At 57.8% G+C, this 19,414-nt stretch overlaps 1 protein-coding gene across 5 annotated transcripts in view; it reads left to right on the top strand.

The window, feature by feature from the left end:
* TPCN1 (two pore segment channel 1) overlaps nucleotides 1-19,354 on the top strand; it is a 51,520-nt gene extending 32,166 nt beyond the window's left edge. For 3 of the 5 annotated variants that reach the window (XM_080650077.1, XM_080650078.1, XM_080650076.1), the window contains 20 exons: nucleotides 413-471; nucleotides 719-818; nucleotides 2,961-3,077; nucleotides 3,560-3,684; nucleotides 4,486-4,534; nucleotides 5,232-5,295; nucleotides 6,449-6,493; nucleotides 7,911-7,967; nucleotides 8,051-8,104; nucleotides 8,783-8,855; nucleotides 9,915-10,022; nucleotides 10,955-11,026; nucleotides 11,528-11,617; nucleotides 12,627-12,742; nucleotides 13,929-13,975; nucleotides 14,490-14,558; nucleotides 14,731-14,815; nucleotides 15,693-15,832; nucleotides 16,043-16,123; nucleotides 17,154-19,354. In XM_080650077.1, coding sequence (XP_080506203.1) covers nucleotides 413-471; nucleotides 719-818; nucleotides 2,961-3,077; nucleotides 3,560-3,684; nucleotides 4,486-4,534; nucleotides 5,232-5,295; nucleotides 6,449-6,493; nucleotides 7,911-7,967; nucleotides 8,051-8,104; nucleotides 8,783-8,855; nucleotides 9,915-10,022; nucleotides 10,955-11,026; nucleotides 11,528-11,617; nucleotides 12,627-12,742; nucleotides 13,929-13,975; nucleotides 14,490-14,558; nucleotides 14,731-14,815; nucleotides 15,693-15,832; nucleotides 16,043-16,123; nucleotides 17,154-17,267 — 1,665 coding nt within the window. In that variant the 3' untranslated portion in view covers nucleotides 17,268-19,354. Of the gene's footprint in view, nucleotides 1-412; nucleotides 472-718; nucleotides 819-2,931; nucleotides 3,078-3,559; nucleotides 3,685-4,485; nucleotides 4,536-5,231; nucleotides 5,296-6,448; nucleotides 6,494-7,910; nucleotides 7,968-8,050; nucleotides 8,105-8,782; nucleotides 8,856-9,914; nucleotides 10,023-10,954; nucleotides 11,027-11,527; nucleotides 11,618-12,626; nucleotides 12,743-13,928; nucleotides 13,976-14,489; nucleotides 14,559-14,730; nucleotides 14,816-15,692; nucleotides 15,833-16,042; nucleotides 16,124-17,153 lie in introns of those variants that run through there. The other 2 variants (XR_013959545.1, XR_013959546.1) reach the window with 2 other exon arrangements.
* The last annotated feature ends 60 nt before the right edge of the window (nucleotides 19,355-19,414 follow it).

Here is a 19,414-nt window from a genome sequence, read left to right as displayed (position 1 = left end):
AGCTGACGGCCCCTGAAAGTCCCTGTCACCCCGACTTGAGCCGTTTTCCTTCCCTGCACATTAAGGGGCATGGTTTCCTACCATGAGAGTCGTGTTTCCAAGATCAGATTTGGAACATGGGAACGTTTTGGTGGAGGTTACAGTGAAGGAGATCCAAGCTAATTGTGTAAACGTGATTTTCTGGAAGAAAAGTCCCAAAGTCATTTGTCTGCTTCTACCAGAAGCGTGGAGCTCAGGAAGGCAGAGTCCTTACTCCAGATTGCTCACCCCTCAGGGATCCCGTGGGAGGAGGCAGAGTTGGTGGGGCGGGGCGGGGAGGGCAGGGCGCTCCGGGGGCCCACTGCAGGCTGGCCCAGGCTGCCGTGTGCCCTCCGGCTGGCCAGCATGTCCTTCTGCCTCCTTTCCCCAACAGTACTTCAGCACCCTGGAGAGCAGCATTGTCAGTCTGTTCGTCCTCCTGACCACAGCCAAGTGAGTGTGGGCTCTGCTATGGGCGCTGCCCTCGGCTAGTGCCCAGGGTCTTCCCAGCCCAGGACATTACCTATCTCAGCCCAGACAGTGCTCGGGGCACTGGGAGGAATGGGAGTGGCCTGGTGACTCAGAGCCGTGAGCTGAGAGCCGGGACGGTGGGGTGGCTGGGAAGGCAGAAAAGAGAGATGTCCTTAGAGAAGATGGAGGCAGGCAGAAAGGGCCCCCAGGCAATGCTCTGCAAATGCAGTTTCCCAGACGTGATGATGCCTTCCTACTCCCGGAACCCCTGGTCCTGTGTCTTCTTCATCGTGTACCTCTCCATCGAGCTGTACTTCATCATGAACCTGGTGAGTGACTGTGTCTCGTCTCCGCTGGGGGCAGCCGGCACAGTGCTGGGTGCCATGGGCATGGAAAAGGAGGCACCACATCGGCAGGTGCTGGGGTGCCAGACTGTAGTCAGGTGTGGTGTGGGGACCAGCGTGGCAGCCTCCCTGCGTTATTCCCGTCATTGCTGCTGATAGTGCTAATGTTTGAGCCAAGGCTCCCCTGGGACCTGTTCATTCTGACCGCAGACGTATAATAACTATTAAAGCTGGCACTGAGCAGCCTTACCCAGGCACCGTGCAAGGTGGATTAAATGATTTAACACAACAACCCTGGAGGTCCCATTATGATCCTCAGTGTGTAGATGGGGAACTGAGGGTCGGGTGGATAGAGTGACAGGCCCACGGCTGTGCAGCTCGGGGTGGCCAGGCGAGCTGGTGTGATTCCAAGCCCTGCTCTGAACCGCTCAGTCCTTCGGCACCCACGTCCTGGAATATCTTGCGTATTTCCACCCCATTTATCACGAACCACTGGAAATTCCAGTACAGGACACACTGTTAAGAGAAGGGGAAGTCCCCGTGCACACTGGGACTTGGGAGGCATTCGAGGAGGCGCTGCTGGCCACCAGGCATGTTCCTGCCATCAGCCAATCACCGTTAGGCAGGTGCCAAGACCACACGTCAGCACCAGAATTACCAGGGAGGGGCTCTTACTCATCCTGTATTTCTATGCTTCTGAGGAGCATTCTCACACCAGGCGTCACAGCCAGGCCTGGGACAGAACAGAAGACACTTTCTCGCCCTAGCCAGTTTGGCTCAGTGGATAGAGCATCGGCCCACGGAGTGAAGGGTTTTGGGTTCAATTCTGGTCAAGGGCATGTACCTTGGTTGCAGGCTTGACCCCCAGCCTCAGGGCATGCAGAGAGCAACCAGTCGATGTTTCTCTCACATTGATGTTTCTCTCTCTGTCCCTCTCCCTTCCGCGCTCTCTAAAACACAATGGAAAAATATCCGCAGGTGAGGATTAGGAAAAAGAAGAAAGGAGCAGACATGTGAAATCTAAACGTGTGAGGTCTTAAAAAGGAAAACATTTTTTAATTCCTCAAAACTAAAGAGAAATATGTTAGCTATCTTCATACACATTACAGTTCGTATATACCGTCCTTAGTTTATAATCATAGCAACGTATTATGCGTAATTGATTTAATTTGTTGTGAAAATCCGGGGTAGGGGGTCTGTGAACTGCAGCCTGCTGGCCAAAGCCTGCACTTGTAAATAAAGTTTTATTGGCACACAGCCACGCCCACTAGTTTCCGCATCTTCTGTGGCTGATTTCATGCTGCAACTGCAGAGACCATCTGGCCTTCAGAGCCTGCAATAGTTGTTGTCTGGCTCTTTATGGAAAGGTTTGCTGACCTTTTCTTGACCTAAAGGAAAAAAATTGGAGGGGGGGCCATTTGAAGGAGTAGGAATGAAGGACAGGAGAATTTCCCTCAAAATATTTTTGAAAGAAAAAGAAAGTGCTTCTAAAAAGGCTTCTTTCAGATTCGGCTCCCGCCCTCCCCTCGCCCTCTGGTGATGCAGGCTGTGTTGTGACTAAGCTGACCTTGGAATTGGGCAGTTCCAGAATGTTGTGGCCTCCCGTTCCCCTGACTCCTGGGGCCAGTGCACGAAGCTGTGACTCACCAGGACGGCGAATAAGGGGGCGAGGGGGAGGCAGCGTCCACCATGCTGATGCTCCTCCGAGCTCCGAAGCCAGGAAGGCACAGGAGGGACACAGCCTCCCAGGCCTTCGGCCATCAGCCACTGGCCACCAGACTGAGCTGATTGGGGCATCGAGCCCAGCATGCCCTCCCTGCTTCCTTCTCACCTTATAAAACTGCCCAGTCAGGGACGAGCTGTAGGTGAAGTACCCGGGGAAATGTAATAAATGTTTTCGTGTGTCTGAAGAGAGAAAATTTACAAGTGGTGACACATGGCCTTCCTCTTCGACTTGGAGACAGAAAACTCCTGCCCGCCCCCCGCCCCCAAGGGCAGGCAGCAGGGTCACCCCTACCCCTCCGTGGGTCTGGGGGGTGTGGGAGAGTGCCCTCTGGAGGCAGAGGGTACACTCCCAACCCCTCTCCCACCGCGCAAGGGAGCCAGGTCTCTGCTCTTGCCTCACAGCTTCTGGCCGTGGTGTTTGACACCTTCAACGACATCGAGAAACGCAAGTTCAAGTCTTTGCTGTTGCATAAGCGAACCGCCATCCAGCACGCGTATCGCCTGCTCATCAGCCAGCGGGTAGGGGCGTGGGGGCTGGGCCGGGAGTGGTTTGGTCCCCAGTCCCCCTCCCTTTCCCTGGGCAGCCCCTAAGCACGGCAGGCCAGCAGCTTTAGAAACAGAGTCCTTGCCCTGACCGGTGTGGCTCAGTGGATAGAGCGTCGGCCTGCGGACTCAAGGGTCCCAGGTTCGATTCCGATCAAGGGCATGTACCTTGGTTGCGGGCACATCCCCGGTGGGGAGTGTGCAGGAGGCAGCTGATAGATGTTTCTCTCTCATCGATGTTTCTAACTCTCTGTCCCTCTCCCTTCCTGTCTCTCTAAAATCAATAAAAACATACTTTAAAAAAGAAAAATAAAGCAGGGGTCCTGCCCTTGGGAGGATGAGGAGTCAGGCACCCGGGATCCAGGCTGTGCTGGGCAGCCAGAGTAGTCGCCCGCCAGGGAGGAGGCCGCGAGCTCTGCCTTTGCCTGTGTTGACACCGCGTCCTTCCTCTCCCCCAGAGGCCCGCCGGCATCTCCTACAGGCAGTTTGAAGGCCTGATGCGCTTCTACAAGCCCCGGATGAATGCCGGGGAGCGCTACCTGACTTTCAAGGCCCTGAATCAGAGCAACACTCCTCTGCTCAGGTAAGAGTGCCGGCCAGGTGGGGGCGCTGTGGCCCACGGAGGTATTCAGGGGAGGGAGCTGGAGCGGCCAAGGCACCAGGCGGTGGGTGGGCAAGGAGCCTGTTACAGGCTTTAGTTTTCGTCAGGATTCTTTCTGCAAGTGACAAAAGTCCCACCCAAATTTAATTCAGGCTGACTTGACAAAAAGTGGAATATATCGGATTGTGAGGTAGACTGACCCAGCTGCTCACCTTTGAGCTAAGAATGAATGGGGTTGTTGCATATGAGCAGGTCCACAGAGGGGTGTTCACGCATGCACGCGCATGCATGCATACACATATGCACACACTCACATGCACACCATGGTGCAGCCTCCGAGATTTCCAGGGCAGTCTCGACCTTCTAGATGGCTGACGACCGAACCCTTCTTTTCAGTTTGAAAAGAAGCAGGCCAGCTGCAGATATGAGGGTGAGCGAGTTCTGTTTGGGCTGAACTCTCAGCCCATTTGTCCCATTACGTTCTCTGCTAACGGAGGCTCAGCCCCGTTCATGTAAGCGTTGTAGTGATTCAGGGGGCCTGAAGCTGTCACTCAGTCAGACTGAGAGGATTAAGTATTCATAGGGCCTGGAGGAAGGTCAGAATGCCTGCAGGGGAGGTTGCCCCTTCCCCCACTTATATGCTGGGACTCCCAGCGGTCCCCTCCCCCTTTCCACCTTCCCCCTTTAAAGGTGACCACAGGCAGGCAAGGGACAGAAGTAAAGCTCAGTGGGAGCGTTCTGGTTTTTTTAAATTTACTTTGCCTTTCCATGTTGCTATGACAGCCTGAAGGACTTTTATGATATCTATGAAGTCACCGCCTTGAAGTGGAAGGTAAGGCCAGAGAGGGAGCAGATGGACAGCTCCACAGGGGGATGAGGCCCAGAGGCATTCGAGGGCCAGTTCTTTTTTCATTTTTTAAAATATATTTTTATTGATTTCAGAGAGGAAGGCAGAGAGAGAAACATCAGTGATGAAAGAGAATCATTGATCAGCTGCCTCCTGCATGCCCCTCAATGGGGACCGAGCCCACAATCTGGACATGTGCCCTGACCAGGAATTGAACCGTGACCTCCCGGTGCTCAACCACTGAGCCACCGCGGCCGGGCCAAGATCCATTTCTTTCCTGGCTGGAACAACACCTCAGTTCTGGTCACTTCAGGGACACCAAGTGGCCCGGGCCCCCATCTGCCTTTACACGTGTAATACAGTGTCCTGGTCACCAGCACTGAATCTCAGGCCCCATTAGCCACCCTGTGACTTGGAGCCACTTATCTGACTTTTGCCAGGTCGTCGCACCGGGGAAATGGGCTAACAGTAGTTCTGACCTCCAGTTATTTTCAGGACTTTATAAAACAGGGCACATGCGTGGCCCATGGAAATGCTCAGTGGCCATTGGCTGGCCTTATTGTTACTTAGACCCCGGAGTGTTCTTCCTGTTCTCCAAGTTAGAGCCTGGTGAGCAGGGAAGGACCGTGGCCTCCTGGCCCCCAGGGTCAGGCTCTCATCCCTGGTCCTGTTTCCTGGGCAGGCGAAGAAGAACAGAGAACACTGGTTCGATGAGCTTCCCAGGACAGCCTTCCTCATCTTCAAAGGTAAGGTTCCCCTGAAGATGTGTCGTGGCAGCAGGAGAGTATGGTTCCCCAGCAGGGACATAATTGTTAGGGACCAGGGAGGAAGGAAATTGGCAACTTCAAAACCAAACCAGCCAAAACCGGTTTGGCTCAGTGGATAGAGCGTCGGCCTGCGGACTGAAAGGTCCCAGGTTCGATTCCGGTCAAGGGCATGTACCTTGGTTGCGGGCACATCCCCTGTGGGAGGTGTGCAGGAGGCAGCTGATCGATGTTTCTAACTCTCTATCTCTTTCCCTTCCTCTCTGTAAAATATCAATAAAATATATTTAAAAAAAACAAACAAAAAAAACAAACCAAAAGGCATCTGTGGAATATCCAGTTCATTAAAGGAAGTTTACCAAGGCTGATAGCCTGAAGAAAACCTCCCACCCAGAAATAACCACTGTTCATGTTCTGATGTGTTTCTTTCTGACGTTGGTTGCTTTTTCTGCACATTTGAAAATTGTGGGACTGCAGTATGTATTCTGTTCTGAAACCTGCCTTTTTATCGGCTGGTGTATTTTGCCCATCCCCGTGGCAGGGTGTATACCCAGTGTACGTGATCCCTTGCGCAGTATAAGATTCAACCATTTACATCGGAGTGCCCATGTTGTTTACCTAACAGTCCCCCCTTCACTTAATGCCAGTTTTGAAGTTCTACGAGGGGGTGTGAGCACACAGGGAGTTCCTTGTGTAGGAAGCATGAAGCCTGGGTCTGGGCCGTGTGAACACGAGTAACGATGGGATAGCCTTGTTTGTGATTTCTCCCACTGCTGGGGTGCTGGGCGCAGCTGTCATCTTATATCCTCTAACGGGTTTTCCGTTCTGCTGGGATGGTAGTTACTCAAGTGGATGAGGAAATGGTCCCAGGCCGAGGCCTGCACGAATGTAGGTTTCAGCAATGGCAGCAACACCGTGTCCCATTCTGTCCCGGCCCGGGTTGCCCAGACTGTCCCCAGAGCAGCTGTGGTCCGTGCCGTTGTGTCTGGTTGTCTGAGTGTCCCTGGGGACAGGCCCTCCCGTTTTCACCCCTGGACATAGATACCCCGGTTGCTGACGCGCGTGCACTGTGGAGTCGGGGAGCGCGTGCTTGCACAGGAAAACTTCGATGCTAACATTTCCTCTCTTCCAACAGGAGTTAACATCCTGGTGAAGTCCAAAGCCTTCCAGTATTTCATGTGTAAGTGCCACCCATCCAGCTCAGGGCCCCTCTGCTCCCGGGGCTCCCTCCTCCAGAGGGTGGGAGGCCGGAGGTGGGTCCTGCAGTCGCCGTGTGGACTGTTCATCGTAGAAAGCTCCAGGGGACGTCCACGTGCCCGGCACCCAGCGGAGGCAGTTACCGCCCCGTGGCCAGTCTTCCTTGTGCGTCTGCGCCCTCACTCGGGCTCGCTATACCCTTAGGCCCGGAGTTTTGGAAGCAAATTCCAGAACCACAGAGTGTGATGGATGGATAAGTCACTTGGGTCTTTTTAATCTGTAGGTTCCTCCTCTGTCCCTCTTCTCCCTCTTGCACTATGTAGTTGAAGAAACAGGACTGTTCCTCTTTCGGTCTTGTTTGTGTTTGTTTTTGCATATCCTCCGTGACTTATTTCCGGTAATTTTACATCTTGTCACCTCCCCCAATGGGTACCTTTTATCATGGCTTATCCATCCATGTTTTAAAAACTCTGAATAGGTACATATGTATGCATATATCTCTGCCTTCAGTAAACGAAAGCATACTTTACACCCTTTTTTTTTTTTTTTTGCTTAACAATAAATCCTGGAGACCAAGCCACAGTAATATATAGAGATGTCCTCCCTTTATTTTTATAGTTGATAGTACTATATATATATATATATATATATATATATATATATATGTATATATATAATTTTTTTTTTAATCTTCACCCAAGGATATGTTTTCTTATTGATATTTAGAGAAACTGGAAGGGAGAGAGCAAAAAACATCGATGTGAGAAACATTGTTTGGTTGCCCCTTGTACACACCCCAACTCGGGTTCGAACCCACAACCTTCTGATGCACAGGATGGTGCTCCAACCAACTGAGCCACCTGGCCAGGGCGGTGTGCACCTTGTCATGACCGCATCATAGTTCATTGCACCGGTACCCTCCTGATCACCTGGCTGGGTTCTGATGTTTTGGCATCACAAGTAGTTCTCGAGTGAACAGCTTTCTGGGTACCTGGTGCTGTGTGTTTGCTGGTGTCTCATTGGAATGGGTTCCTAGCAGTGGGATTGCTCAGTGAAAGGCCATATCCATATGCATTTTGCTAACTAGGCTGTCATTTTAAAAATCAGACATCTCAAAGGAAAAACAAATTCTTTCAATAATCAAACCCTTTGTGTATTGTCCATCGTTGATACTGACTTAGAATAATAAGTTTTACTGAAACATCTTAACTGGTATCCCTGCAGTGACAGAGGGGGCTTTTAGAAATTCGTAGCTGCTGCTAAGCGAAACCAGCAGTTGATTTAGCTCATATGGTGAAAGCACTAAGCCGCCTCCTGTCCCATGGGGGTGTGGAGCGGCCCAGAAATTAACCAGGTGTGACCTGTAGGCTTCCCTGCGGGCCTTTGCTTCTCTATTGCAGACTTGGTGGTGGCAGTCAATGGGGTCTGGGTCCTCGCAGAGACCTTCATGCTGAGAGGTGAGCCCGGCTGGGGGCCCGGCCCGCCCCGCCCGTGGGCACGCGTGGCCTGCTTCCTGAGCTGCGGCCTCTCTGTCCTACAGGTGGGAACTTCTTCTCCAAGCACGTGCCCTGGAGTTCCCTCGTCTTTCTCACTAGTAAGTCTCTGGCAGGGCTTTGCCACTGGCTTGTCTTCAACACTGGCGGGAGGACGTTCATTGGTTTAGGACCTCATGGCTCTGAAACAGGGAAGCTTTAGGAAGCAGAAACTGGGTCTGATTCCATCCCACCTGTTTCAAATTCTCCTCCGTCAAATCTCCATCCCGGCGTGCTCACATCCCCTGGCCGAGCGGGGTCCCTCAGCCACCCAGGCCCCACCCTGCAGCCCTCCTGAACAGGGCCCTGCTCCTGAGTGCCCCGTGCCCTTTCTTACCTCACGGCCTTTGCACGGGTGTTCCTCCACCTGACAGTCCCCCCCTCCTCATATAACCCTGAGCGCACTGTCATCACCCACTCACAGTCCCCTCCCGTCTGCACTCAGCGCTGTAGGAGTGGGCACTGCACTGTGCTGGTCACTTTTGCATGCCCAGCACCCAGCACAATACCTGGCACCAAAGAGGTGCAGGCAATACCTGCTGGGTGGACAGAGGGTGGCTGGGCCGTGCCCAGAGCGGGGGAGGGAGTGGAGCCCACACTCTCCTGTGGGGCGTGGCTCTCCAGAGGGCGCACAGCCTGTGGGGGAGGCTGAAGGCCTCGGAAGGGTCTCAGAGAGGAGACTGAGCCAGGCCAGGTGTGGGAGGCCACTGCCAACTGCCTGCTGCTGCTCCTGTTCACAGTCTACGGGGTGGAGCTGTTCCTGAAGGTGGCGGGCCTGGGCCCCGTGGAGTACCTGTCCTCCGGCTGGAACCTGTAAGTGACAGCGTCTCTGAACCCCGCCTTGTGGGAGCCCCCACCCTCCCCACCCCCACAGGAGGGTGCGTGGCCAGGTTTTGGCCTCTCCTGCTGCCTGGCCTGTAGCTCGGTTCTGTCTTCCCCTCGGGCCACAGCCCCTCCTGCACACGCCCCGGGGTGCTGAGGCTGGTGGGCTCTTCATGAGGCCTTTTTTAAAAATATATACTTTTATTGATTTCAGAGAGGAAGGGAGGGAGAGAGAGAAAGAGAGAAACATCCATGATGGGGGAGAGTCATGGATCGGCTGCCTCCTGCATGCTCTACACTGGGGATCCAGCTGGCAACCCGGGCATGTGCCCTGACCAGGAATTGAACCGTCACCTCCTGGTCCGTAGGTCCACGCTTACCTACTGAGCCACGCCGCTGGGCTCTTCCTGAGGCGTCAGCCTCCACACCGTCCCCAGCACAGCTTTTCCATAAAACCGTGCCGCCCACGGAGAAGGCAGGCCCACCACTTCGCCGGCCCTCCTCCCTGCTCCACGGAGGCCTCCCGCGGTCCCTTGTGGCCCCTTAGAGGCCTCCCTGTGGAATCAGGCTACACTCACAAGGCCTGTGAGCGTGGAACAAGTTAGCGAGGAGAGAGTCCGGCAGTCAGCCCGGTCCCGCGCAGACCTCGGGGCCCTCGGCCTTGGTCAGGGCTCGCTGGTCTCCAGGTGGGGTCCCCTTGCCAACCCTGCCCCTTCACTCGCTGACCTCGCCAGGGCAGGCAGCCACCAGTATAACCAGTGTCTGCCCTGAGACCAGTGCAGGACCCTCCGGGGGGTGTTTGGGGGGTGCCGGGTGTTTCACCCCCGAGATGTGTGCTGTGATGGCACCTGGCCACGCCGACCTCAGAAACCCCCGGGCGGCAGGAAGCTGCCGGCCACGGGCCTCTGCGGGGCAGGCACACTTGCTTTTGCTGTGGTTGGCATGTGGGCTCCTTGGAAGGGCGAGCCAAGCACAGGGCCGGGACGCCAGCCGGGGTGCAGGAGGCCGGGTGGGCCCACGGACCGCTCTCCCTCTCCCTCTCCCTCCGAGGTTTGACTTCTCCGTCACAGCCTTCGCCTTCCTGGGACTGCTGGCGCTGGCCTTCAACATGGAGCCCTTCTACTTCATAGTGGTCCTGCGGCCGCTCCAGCTGCTGAGGTGACCGGCAGGGCTGGGGAGGGGACGGGCGGGCAGGGAGGGCGGGGAGAGCCTGGGGACTGGTCTGGTTAGCGACCAGAAAGGGCCAGAAGACTCACGAGCTGGGGTCGGGGCCTACAGTGCCCCAGGGCACGTCTCCTCAGTCACCGGGACGGCCCCTGGCACTGTCGGTGGGGGGGGGGGAAGTGTGGGGAGGTGGGAGGCAGGGCTCCTGTGGGCTTGGCCTGTGGCGCTGTCCGCTGTGGCCACAGAAACACGGCTCACCGTCTTCAACCAGAGGCACGCCGTGAGGTCCGAAGGGGCTTTTGAGGGCCCCTTGCTTTTCTGGAACAGCCTCCGGTCGGAAAAGCCCTCGCTCGGTCTCACCTCCCCCCCGGGTCACTGCAGGGACTCAGTGAAGCCCGGCCCCGGCAGCACCCCTCCCAGCTTGGGGGGGAGCCCTTTGCGTCTTAGGAGCCTGGTTTCCTCTTGACTACCAGCTGCAATCCCACACACGTCCATCCTCCCACCCTGTCCATCCTCCCGCCCTGTCCCTCCTCCCGCCCTGTCCATCTTGGGAGGAAAGGTGGAGGTTGGGGTCCAGGGCAGCTTCTCTCCCCGCCACCGCCGCCCTTTCCTTCCCGAGCCCACGCTCCGGGCTCCCTGCGGTGTGGGCTCTGCTCCCTTCTCTCGTGTGCCTCCCTGGTTTGAGCAGGGCCTTGCCCACCCTGAGCCTCCCGGCTGCGTTTATAAACTGAACAGCCACACCGCCCCCTCTCACCGAGGATGGCGCTGGCCCACAGCACGGCTCTGCGTCCCTGCAGGGACAGGCCTGTCCGACCCCGTGTCCTGAGTGAGGGCCCTGGGCCTGCCTGCCTTCTACCTGGTGCTGTGGGGGGTGGGCTGCGGCCACACCCCATGTCAGGAAGTGACCCACCTCCTTCCTTGCTCAGGCTGTTCAAACTGAAAAAGCGCTACCGCAACGTGCTGGACACCATGTTTGAGCTGCTGCCCCGGATGGCCAGGTACTGCCCTGCCTCTGGGCCCCAGGGCCAGGCATCCTGCGGCTTGTGCCCCCTAGGGGCGGGCAGCAGGCGGTAGAAGGGGAGAGGAGTCCGGAAAGGACAGGAATCGAGGGTCTGTGGGCTCTTCGAGGCGGCTGACCTCTGACAGCACAGGTCTCCCTGGCCCCACTCCCCTCCGCCGACCTGTGTGAGAGATTAGTGGGGAGGGCAGGGAGCTGTCCCTCACTCACCGCCTGTGTCTGCTTCACAGGTAAGGGGTCACCTGTGAGTCTACCTTCACAGGTAAGGGGAGAATCTCTGGTCAGGGAGCATCTGTTCAGAGTCCTCCTTCGAGCCGTGTTTTAGCCCAGACCTGAGTCACGAGGCCCCTTCCCTGCAGGCACTTCCAGGCGGAGAACCTGGCTGGGGGCATGCCTCTCCCCATGCGCTGTGGGTCAGGCGGGCTGCCGGAGGCGGCGGGCTCTCGGCCGGGCCCGCGGTCACTGTCTGCCCCTCCCGCAGCCTGGGCCTCACCCTGCTCATCTTCTACTACTCCTTCGCCATCGTGGGCATGGAGTTCTTCTGCGGGATCCTCTACCCCAACTGCTGCAAGTGAGTACACACCGGCCTCACCTGGCCCAGGGCTCCTGGAATCAATCCCCTTGCGTTGCTTCCAGGGCTCAGTTCAGTCAGTAGCTAAGTGAGGGACCCGGAAGCAGTTACCTCTGCGGTGAGGGCGTCAGAGCAGTTTCCCTGTCCCCAGGCCTCCATCAGCTCGCCCTTGGGGCTGAGGGCTGTGGCCTGGGTCTGATCCCATGGCTTACTTCCATGTCTCTCCAGGGGTGGCCGGTTAGGACAGACGGACACCTGTGGGAAGGTCTGTGGGGACAGAGTGGGGAGCCTGCCCCCCATGACCTCTCCCTCCCTCCTCCCAGCCACCAGGATGACAGCGTGTCCTCTGCCAGTCGGTCCCGTGTTCCCTTTAATATTGGGTCCTCCGGCCTGGAGGCTGATAGAGAGACACCTTCGGACACTGGTGGCTGCTGGGTGTCAGGCTGAGCTCTGAGCCGCCGAGGAGAGTGGGTCCCAGGCACAGGGCCGCTGCTTAAAAGTGCAGGTTCCAGGCCCCGCCCTGCAAATCGGGTGCAGTGTGTGCCTGGCGAGAGGCTCAGACTTGCAGAAACATCGCATGGATTTTAACAGATGAGCCATCAGGGATTTAAATAAGAGTAGCCAGCCCGCTCTCAGAACAGAGGCAACCGCCTCTGGGAAGGCCTGGCTGGTGCTGGAGCCCTGACAGGCCCTTTCCCCTCCCTGGTGCGGCCCTCAGCCGCCGCAGCAAGTCCAGGGCCCCGGAGGCACGGCAGGGCCCCTCCCAGCAGTGTCTCAGGGTGGCTTGGAGGGAGGAGGCCCAGCCGGCAGCAGAGTAATGCCCAGTGGAGGCGGATAAGGGGTGGGGGGCTGGAGGCAGCGAGGGCAGGGTGGGGGGTGGTTGCTGGGCAGGACACAGGCTGGGGCAGGACAGTGCTCCCTGCTCAGACCTTGGTTTCCTTAAACATTTTGTCCTGTTGGGGCGACCCGCTGTGTTGTGACCGTCCCTCCTGCCCGTCTCCCCGGCCAGCACAAGCACAGTGGCAGACGCCTACCGCTGGCGCAACCGCACGGTGGGCAATAGGACGGTCGTGGAGGATGGCTACTATTATCTCAACAATTTCGACAACATCCTGAACAGCTTTGGTGAGTGCAGAGATCCCGGGGGGGCACTCCCTGGGCCTTAGCCCCGCAGGTCCCAGAGGCGGGCGAGTAGGGCTGTCTGCGGCCTCTCCCTCCCCGGCTACTGGCCCCACTGTCTCAGGTCCCTCTGGCCCAGAGGGAGCGTGTGTGAGCCCAGGCTTAGGGGTGCGGGCCAGGCCAGTCTGGCTCATGCAGCCGCTGGGTTTACTCCTTTGGTGATACCTTATTAGTGTCGGGGGAAGGAAAGCTTCATGTTTTGCAGGGAGGGGTTCAGCCTGATGCTAGGGCACCACCCGCTCGCCCGCCACAGTGCCCTTTCATGGCTCAGAGGAGGCCCACGCAGCTCTGCTCCGGGTTCTGTGGAGAGGATGGGGATGGGGCGGGCCGGGGAGTGGAGGGATGCGGACAGGCAGGCCTGACACAGCTTCTCGAGGTCGGGGAGAGCCTCATGGCACCCCAGATCTGCACCGATGAAGGTCCGTGTGCTCTTTTCCCACCCCAAGCCCTGGTCCATCCCCAGGCTGCAGGCAAAGGGCACACCCTGCTGGGGACAGGCAAGGCAGCAGCACTGCCTGGAGGTGGACGCTCGGGGAGGCCCAGGCTGGTGATGGGGATGCCTCATTTAAAGGTGCCTGGTGCTGAAACCGGTTTGGCTCAGTGGATAGAGCGTCGACCTGAGGACTGAAGGGTCCCGGGTTTGATTCCGGTCAAGGGCATGTACCTTGGTTGCGGGCACATCCCCAGTGGGAGGTGTGCAGGAGGCAGCTGATCCATGTTTCTCTCTCATCGATGTTTCTAGCTCTCTATCCCTCTCCCTTCCTCTCTGTAAAATATCAATAAAATATATTAAAAAATAAAAATTAAAAAATAAAGGTGCCTGCGCCCTGACTGGTTTGGCTCAGTGGATAGAGCGTCGGCCTGCGGACTCAAGGGTCCCAGGTTCGATTCCGGTCAAGGGCATGTACCTTGGTTGCGGGCACATCCCCAGTGGGAGGTGTGCAGGAGGCAGCTGATCCATGTTTCTCTCTCATCGATGTTTCTAACTCTCTATCCCTCTCCCTTCCTCCCTGTAAAAAATCAATAAAATACATTTAAAAAAAAAAATAAAAAATAAAAATAAAGGTGCCTGGGACCTCTGACTCTGAAATGGTGGGTCTGATCATGATGCCTTCCCCCTTCCCTTTGGCAGTGACCTTGTTCGAGCTCACAGTTGTCAACAACTGGTACATCATCATGGTGAGGACCTTGGCCAGCTCCTGGGGGCGTCTTGCCCTCATCCTCTGGGGCCAGCTCTGCGTCTCCCTCCACCCAGTGTGGGGTCTATTGACCTTCCCATTGCCTGCGGGGGGTGGCGTTCTGCAGAGGCCACCGTGGGGGCCCAGGAGCACTCCTTGGCTGGACATGGCCTTCGTCCCAGCTCCCCACCCCCCAGCAGCCAGGGGATGCGCCAGCCTCTGGCCTCTGTCCTCCCACCCACCGGGGAGACTTTCCAGTCAAGGACCAGTGTGGTGGGGTTTCCTTCCCTAAACTCTTCCAAGTGCACCCCCACTCAGGGCAGGCTCAGTCCTGGGGACCATCCAGGCCTCTGCAGCAGAGGAATTTTAGACCCGGGGACCTGTGTCTTCCTTAACCGCGGGGGGGACTGGGGGGGCAGGAGGGGACCTGTAAAGAGCCTGGCAGTGCCGGGGCCCCAGGAAGCCTAACTGGACAGCGCCCCCCCAGGCCCGCTCACTGCGTCCTCTGCCTCCAGGAAGGCGTCACCTCTCAGACCTCCCACTGGAGCCGCCTCTACTTCATGACCTTCTACATTGTGACCATGGTAAGTCTGGGCCCTGACGTGCGTCCTCCATCATCCGGGGCTCCAGCTGCCCTGCCCACTGGGCGGCAGTCCGGGGAGGACAGGGCCGGGACGTGTCCGCGCGGCTCTGCCCGGGGGGCCAAAGCAGCGCCCACCCCATCCTTTCTCTGCCCCCCCCCCCCCCCCCGGACAGGTGGTGATGACCATCATCGTGGCCTTCATCCTTGAGGCCTTCGTCTTCCGAATGAACTTCAGCCGCAAGAACCAGGACTCGGAAGGTCTGTGCCAGGGGCAGGAGCCTTCGCTGCCCGCTGCTCGGCTGGCTGTCTGCCCGGCAGCTCAGCCTATGTATGTGGCTTGTCTTTCTAGCTCTCTCACTGCCATTGATGTCCACATAGTCAGTGACAGACACATGCTCTCGATCTCATTTTTCAAAGAAAAACAATACACATCAGTGTTTAAGAAAAACCCCACATCCGAGACAGGCTTCTGGAATACACCGCCGGCCGTCCCCGTCCCCCGGGCTGCTCACTCTTAGCCTTCTCTCAGCCGCTGTCTCCCGCTTCTAAACTCCACTCCGCGGTCCTGGAACCCTGCAGGCTGCAGAGCCGTAGCTCTCCTGCTGGGAGGTCCCAGCTCTCCTAACCGCCTCGCGCCTCCCAGGTGGCACAGCTCTCTGCATACTGACCCCCCATCCTTTCCAGATTCCCCCTCAAAACGGCCACAAACCTGTTTCTACTTGTTTCCAAGTCTCTATCCTATCAGGCTGTCTCACCCTTTTTTATAACATGTCATTTTTAAATAGATTTTTAGTGAGAAGGGAAGGGAGAAGGGGAGAGAGACAGGAATATCAACGAGAGAGTAACATCGCTCAGCTGCCTCCTGCACACCCGGGCATGTGCCCTCACTGGGAGTCGCATCAAGGACCTCGTGGTCCCTGGTCCATGCTCAACCACTGAGCCACACTGGCCGGGCTGACCCTTTCCTTTTTGCTTGGAGGCTGCCTCCGAAACCCTGTCCCCTGTGAGCTGCTGGCCTGACCACACCCACAGCAGAGGAGGGGAGGAGGCAGGAGAGGGACCTCAGGACCCCTGTAAGGACAGCAGGGAGGAGGCCAGGCGAGGCCTCTGAGCCCAGGTCCCTCCCCTGCTGCAGTTGACGGTGGCATCACCGTGGAGAAGGAACTGTCCAAGGACGAGCTGCTCGCTGTCCTCAAGCTGTCCCGGGAGACGCGGGGTGCGGCTGCGGACATCCCTCAGCTGCTCAAGGTCCTCTCCCAGATGGAGAGAAACGAGGTGAGGCTGGGGCCCCGTCTGGGCAGGAAACCAGGCCGGGAGGAGGGCGCTGTAGCCGAGTGGAGTCCCACCCCACCATCCAGCCCCTCAAGGTTTGGTGACACTTTGGGGTGGCATCGTAGCAAAAGCCAGAGGACCAGGCAAGGCCAGTGCGGGCAGTGGATACCCGGGTCTGGCACGGGGGGGCCTGCAGCCTCTGCTCTTCCACAGCAAAGCACCGTGGTGTTCCTGGGACGGAGATCCAGGACCAAGAGTGACCTGAGCCTGAAGATGTACCAGGAGGAGATTCGGGTAGGAGCGCCCGACCCGCCACCCAGGGTGACACGGCCTCTCCCAGGTCCAGCCAACATTGCCCATCGGAATAAGGCCTGCTGTGCCCAGTGGGTCTCTGGGTGTTTTTTTTTTTGTTTTTTTTTTTTTACTGTTTGGTTTTTTCTAATTTAAGAGAAGGGAGAAGTCAATTTTGTGGGGGTTTTTTTACAAACGCTCCACATCTTCCCACATTGCCAGCTGAGTCAGACATCTCACCCAGCACCATGTGGCCCGCACGCTGCGTCCCGGACAGAGCCGCTGGCCACGGGCCGCGGTGGAGGAGCCTGGGGTCTTCCCTCTTACCTCGGGGTCCCGGGGCTCCAGGAGGGTCTCCCTTGCAACAGCTGCCTTGTTTCCTGGCGTTCTCACAGCGGGGAACCCCGTCATTACCAGTGCTCACGCCCGAAACTGGAGGCTGCAGGGCGCCGGGTGGCACAGGGATGTGGACCAGCGGGAGCTCTGTGTCCGGATCCCTGGGCTGGACGCCTGGCTCTTTGCCCATGGGCCGGTCATTTGGCCCTTTCTCCTCCGTGGGAGGGGACAGTCTGCCTCAGGAAGCAGAGGTGACGGCTCAGCTCTGTCCATCACCCCGGCCTCGGTTTCCCCTTCGTAAGATGAGGGGGCATGGAGGTAGGCCATCTCGGTGTTTTTTTAGGCTCTCAAATTCTGTGGTTCAGATTCTAAACACGGTGCATTTTTAATTCCTTAATCACCTGAATACTCCTGTCCCTGAAAATGTCACAATGGCCTGAGGCAGGTGAGCTGTTTAATTTTCCTCAAACTGCTTTCACAGCGGCGTTGGCGGGAGCTGGAAGAGGCCTGGTCCCCGTTGGGGGTGGGGGGCTGGCAGCCCACCACCTCCATCCTGGGTGGCCCCCCCAGCCCCGCAGGCAGAGGCTGGAGGCCACTCACTGCCCGGCCTGGTGACAGTCAGGCTGGGAGGCGCAGGGCAGGCCGGGAGGGGTGCAGCCCCTCGGCGCCCCTCACCCCCATCTGCCCTGTGCCCTAGGAGTGGTACGAGGAACACGCCCGGAAGCAGGAGGAGCAGCAGTCCGATGGCAGCGGTGCCCCCGCCACCCAGCAGCCCCCAGGCAACCGCCAGCGCTCGCAGACCATCACCTAAGCCAGCTCGCTCCCGAAAGCCATCTCTTCTATGCAATAACACAATAGCATTATTTTACTACGACGTATCGGAATAACGTGTATATGTACATATGCACATGTTCATATATATGCACCTATTTATAGACAACGGAAAGGACAGGCAGACAGGTGGGGTTTGGTTTGTAACCTCCTTGCCCTGTTTTCCTTAACTCCAGGAGTCAGTTTGCTCTGGGCGCGGCCAGGCAGAAAGCGCTGGAAGGGACTCTGCGCTGGAAGGGACTCTGCCGTCTCTGCAGGGCTTGCCCTCCCGGGGGCCGGCCCTCCCCAGGCCACACTCACACCCACGTCTTCCTGACGCTTCCAGGCTCACGTCCCAGCTGACAGCTTCCCCACTAACTTCCGCTGCGGCCACGTCACGGGTTTCTGTCTTGCTTTAGGGACAAAACCACTTACGAAGGAGAGATACTCGGATTCGTATTTCTCTGTATGATGATGTAATAGGACAGTCCTTCGGGGACCTGTGCCTACGACCTAATGGGAAGTGGAATCGGGTGTGACTATTCCACGTGGTCAGGCCTCAGCCGGTGCTGGGCGGTGAGTGCCTGGCGCGTCTCGTGTCCTGGCTCTAAGCCTTCTGTCCCACCCCCTTTTGGTTAGGTGTCAACTCTTGTTGCTAAACATCCTAACAGCCTCGGTTGGAATCCAGGCCCAGCACGGGGCGGAGGGGTCGGGGGAAGCAAGGGGGAGGCCGATGGCTACACCCAGACCCATTCCTGCAACGGCTCTCTCCACTAAGCCCCTCCCCCCGCTTGTGACTGCTGTCCAGGCAGAAAGAGGTGCAGGTTCCTCAGGATTCTGCCCCAGACAACACAGCCCTTCACACTGTGCATTAGGTTCTGCTGCTGGCACCCAGGGCCTCACTGGGAGGAGTGGCTGGTACCGAAGCAGATTCGAGTGAACCCACAGTTCCCCGAGTCCCCCTGGTACCTGGGGAGTTGTCCGAGGTCAGTGTGGGTGGGGTGGGATTGGTGCTCAAATCCAGAGCAGGCTGTTGGGGTTGGCAGCCCCAATGAGGGCACAGCAGGATCAGAGGAGGGCGCTTGGAGGCAGGGGCAGCTGCAGAGGGGGGCAGGGGTGGGAGGGGCAGGGGCGGCCCCTGCTCTCAGCTGCCTCCATAGCCTCCTGTGGCTCAGGAGGGTGGGTGGGCTGAGGTTCCCAGCAGGGCAGGCCTAACCCCGGGTGCAGTACCTAGCACCCCTCACCCTAAGGCCCAGCCTGATCCCTGTAACCCACACTGCACGGCTCTGCCCCTCGCGGGGAGAGGAGTGGGCATTTTTGTTGAAGCACAGCCCTTTGGGGACATCAGGAAATCACCGATTCCCACAGGGAGCAGGAGGCTGGTGGCCTCTGTCGGGGGCCATCGGGCAGCTGGGTGCTGGGCACCGGGCCTCAGGCCAGGGCCTCTCCACCTCTCGAGAAGAAACTTATTTGCACAACTGGGTGCCTTGTAGCTTTTGTACTGAAAGGGGCGTTTCGGAAGCAGGAGGGCTCCACCCGAGCCTCGGGCCTCATCCTAGCCCCTTCCTCTGCCCGCAGAGGCTGCGAACTTGGGAGGGGCACCAGGGCCCTGAGGCCCACAGTGAAGGCTGGCACGGGAGGGCGGGGTCTAGTCTAGACCTGCTTACTGCAGCCACTGGTCGGCGCCTTCGTCACTGAGGCTGAGGACAGCCGTCCCCAAGGTCTCCTATGGCCTGGTCAGGCTGGCCCTCAAACCTGCACACGGGTGCAGGGAGCAGGTGTCCCAGGGCTGTGAGCTCTGTGGGACCCGGGACATCACCCAGCCCAGGCGCCCTCACTCCCCACTCAGCTGAGAAACCACGCTGGCACTGAGCTGCCCTGGGTCAAGAAACCTGCCTGACCGTCATGGCCCCTCCTCGCCCCCCCTCCACCCCAACCCCGTCAAGCCTTACTCCATACCACGCGACAATCATTTTGTACGGATAGCAGGAACGGCCTTGTAAGGTTTTCTACGTTGGTGATTTGTTACCTAGAAAACCCACGGTGTCTCCGGGCTTCTGGCATATTAATAAAAGCACTTCTGCTTTGTAAGTATGGCTGCCGCCTCCTGACATTCTGGTATCATGGGGGATGCAGGGAGGTCCCCTT

This window comes from Plecotus auritus (genome assembly GCF_963455305.1).
Source record: "Plecotus auritus genome assembly, chromosome: 13".
Taxonomy (NCBI): Eukaryota; Metazoa; Chordata; class Mammalia; order Chiroptera; family Vespertilionidae; genus Plecotus; species Plecotus auritus.
Note: the sequence above shows the minus strand (reverse complement) of the source record. Positions and strands in the feature narration are given on the sequence as shown.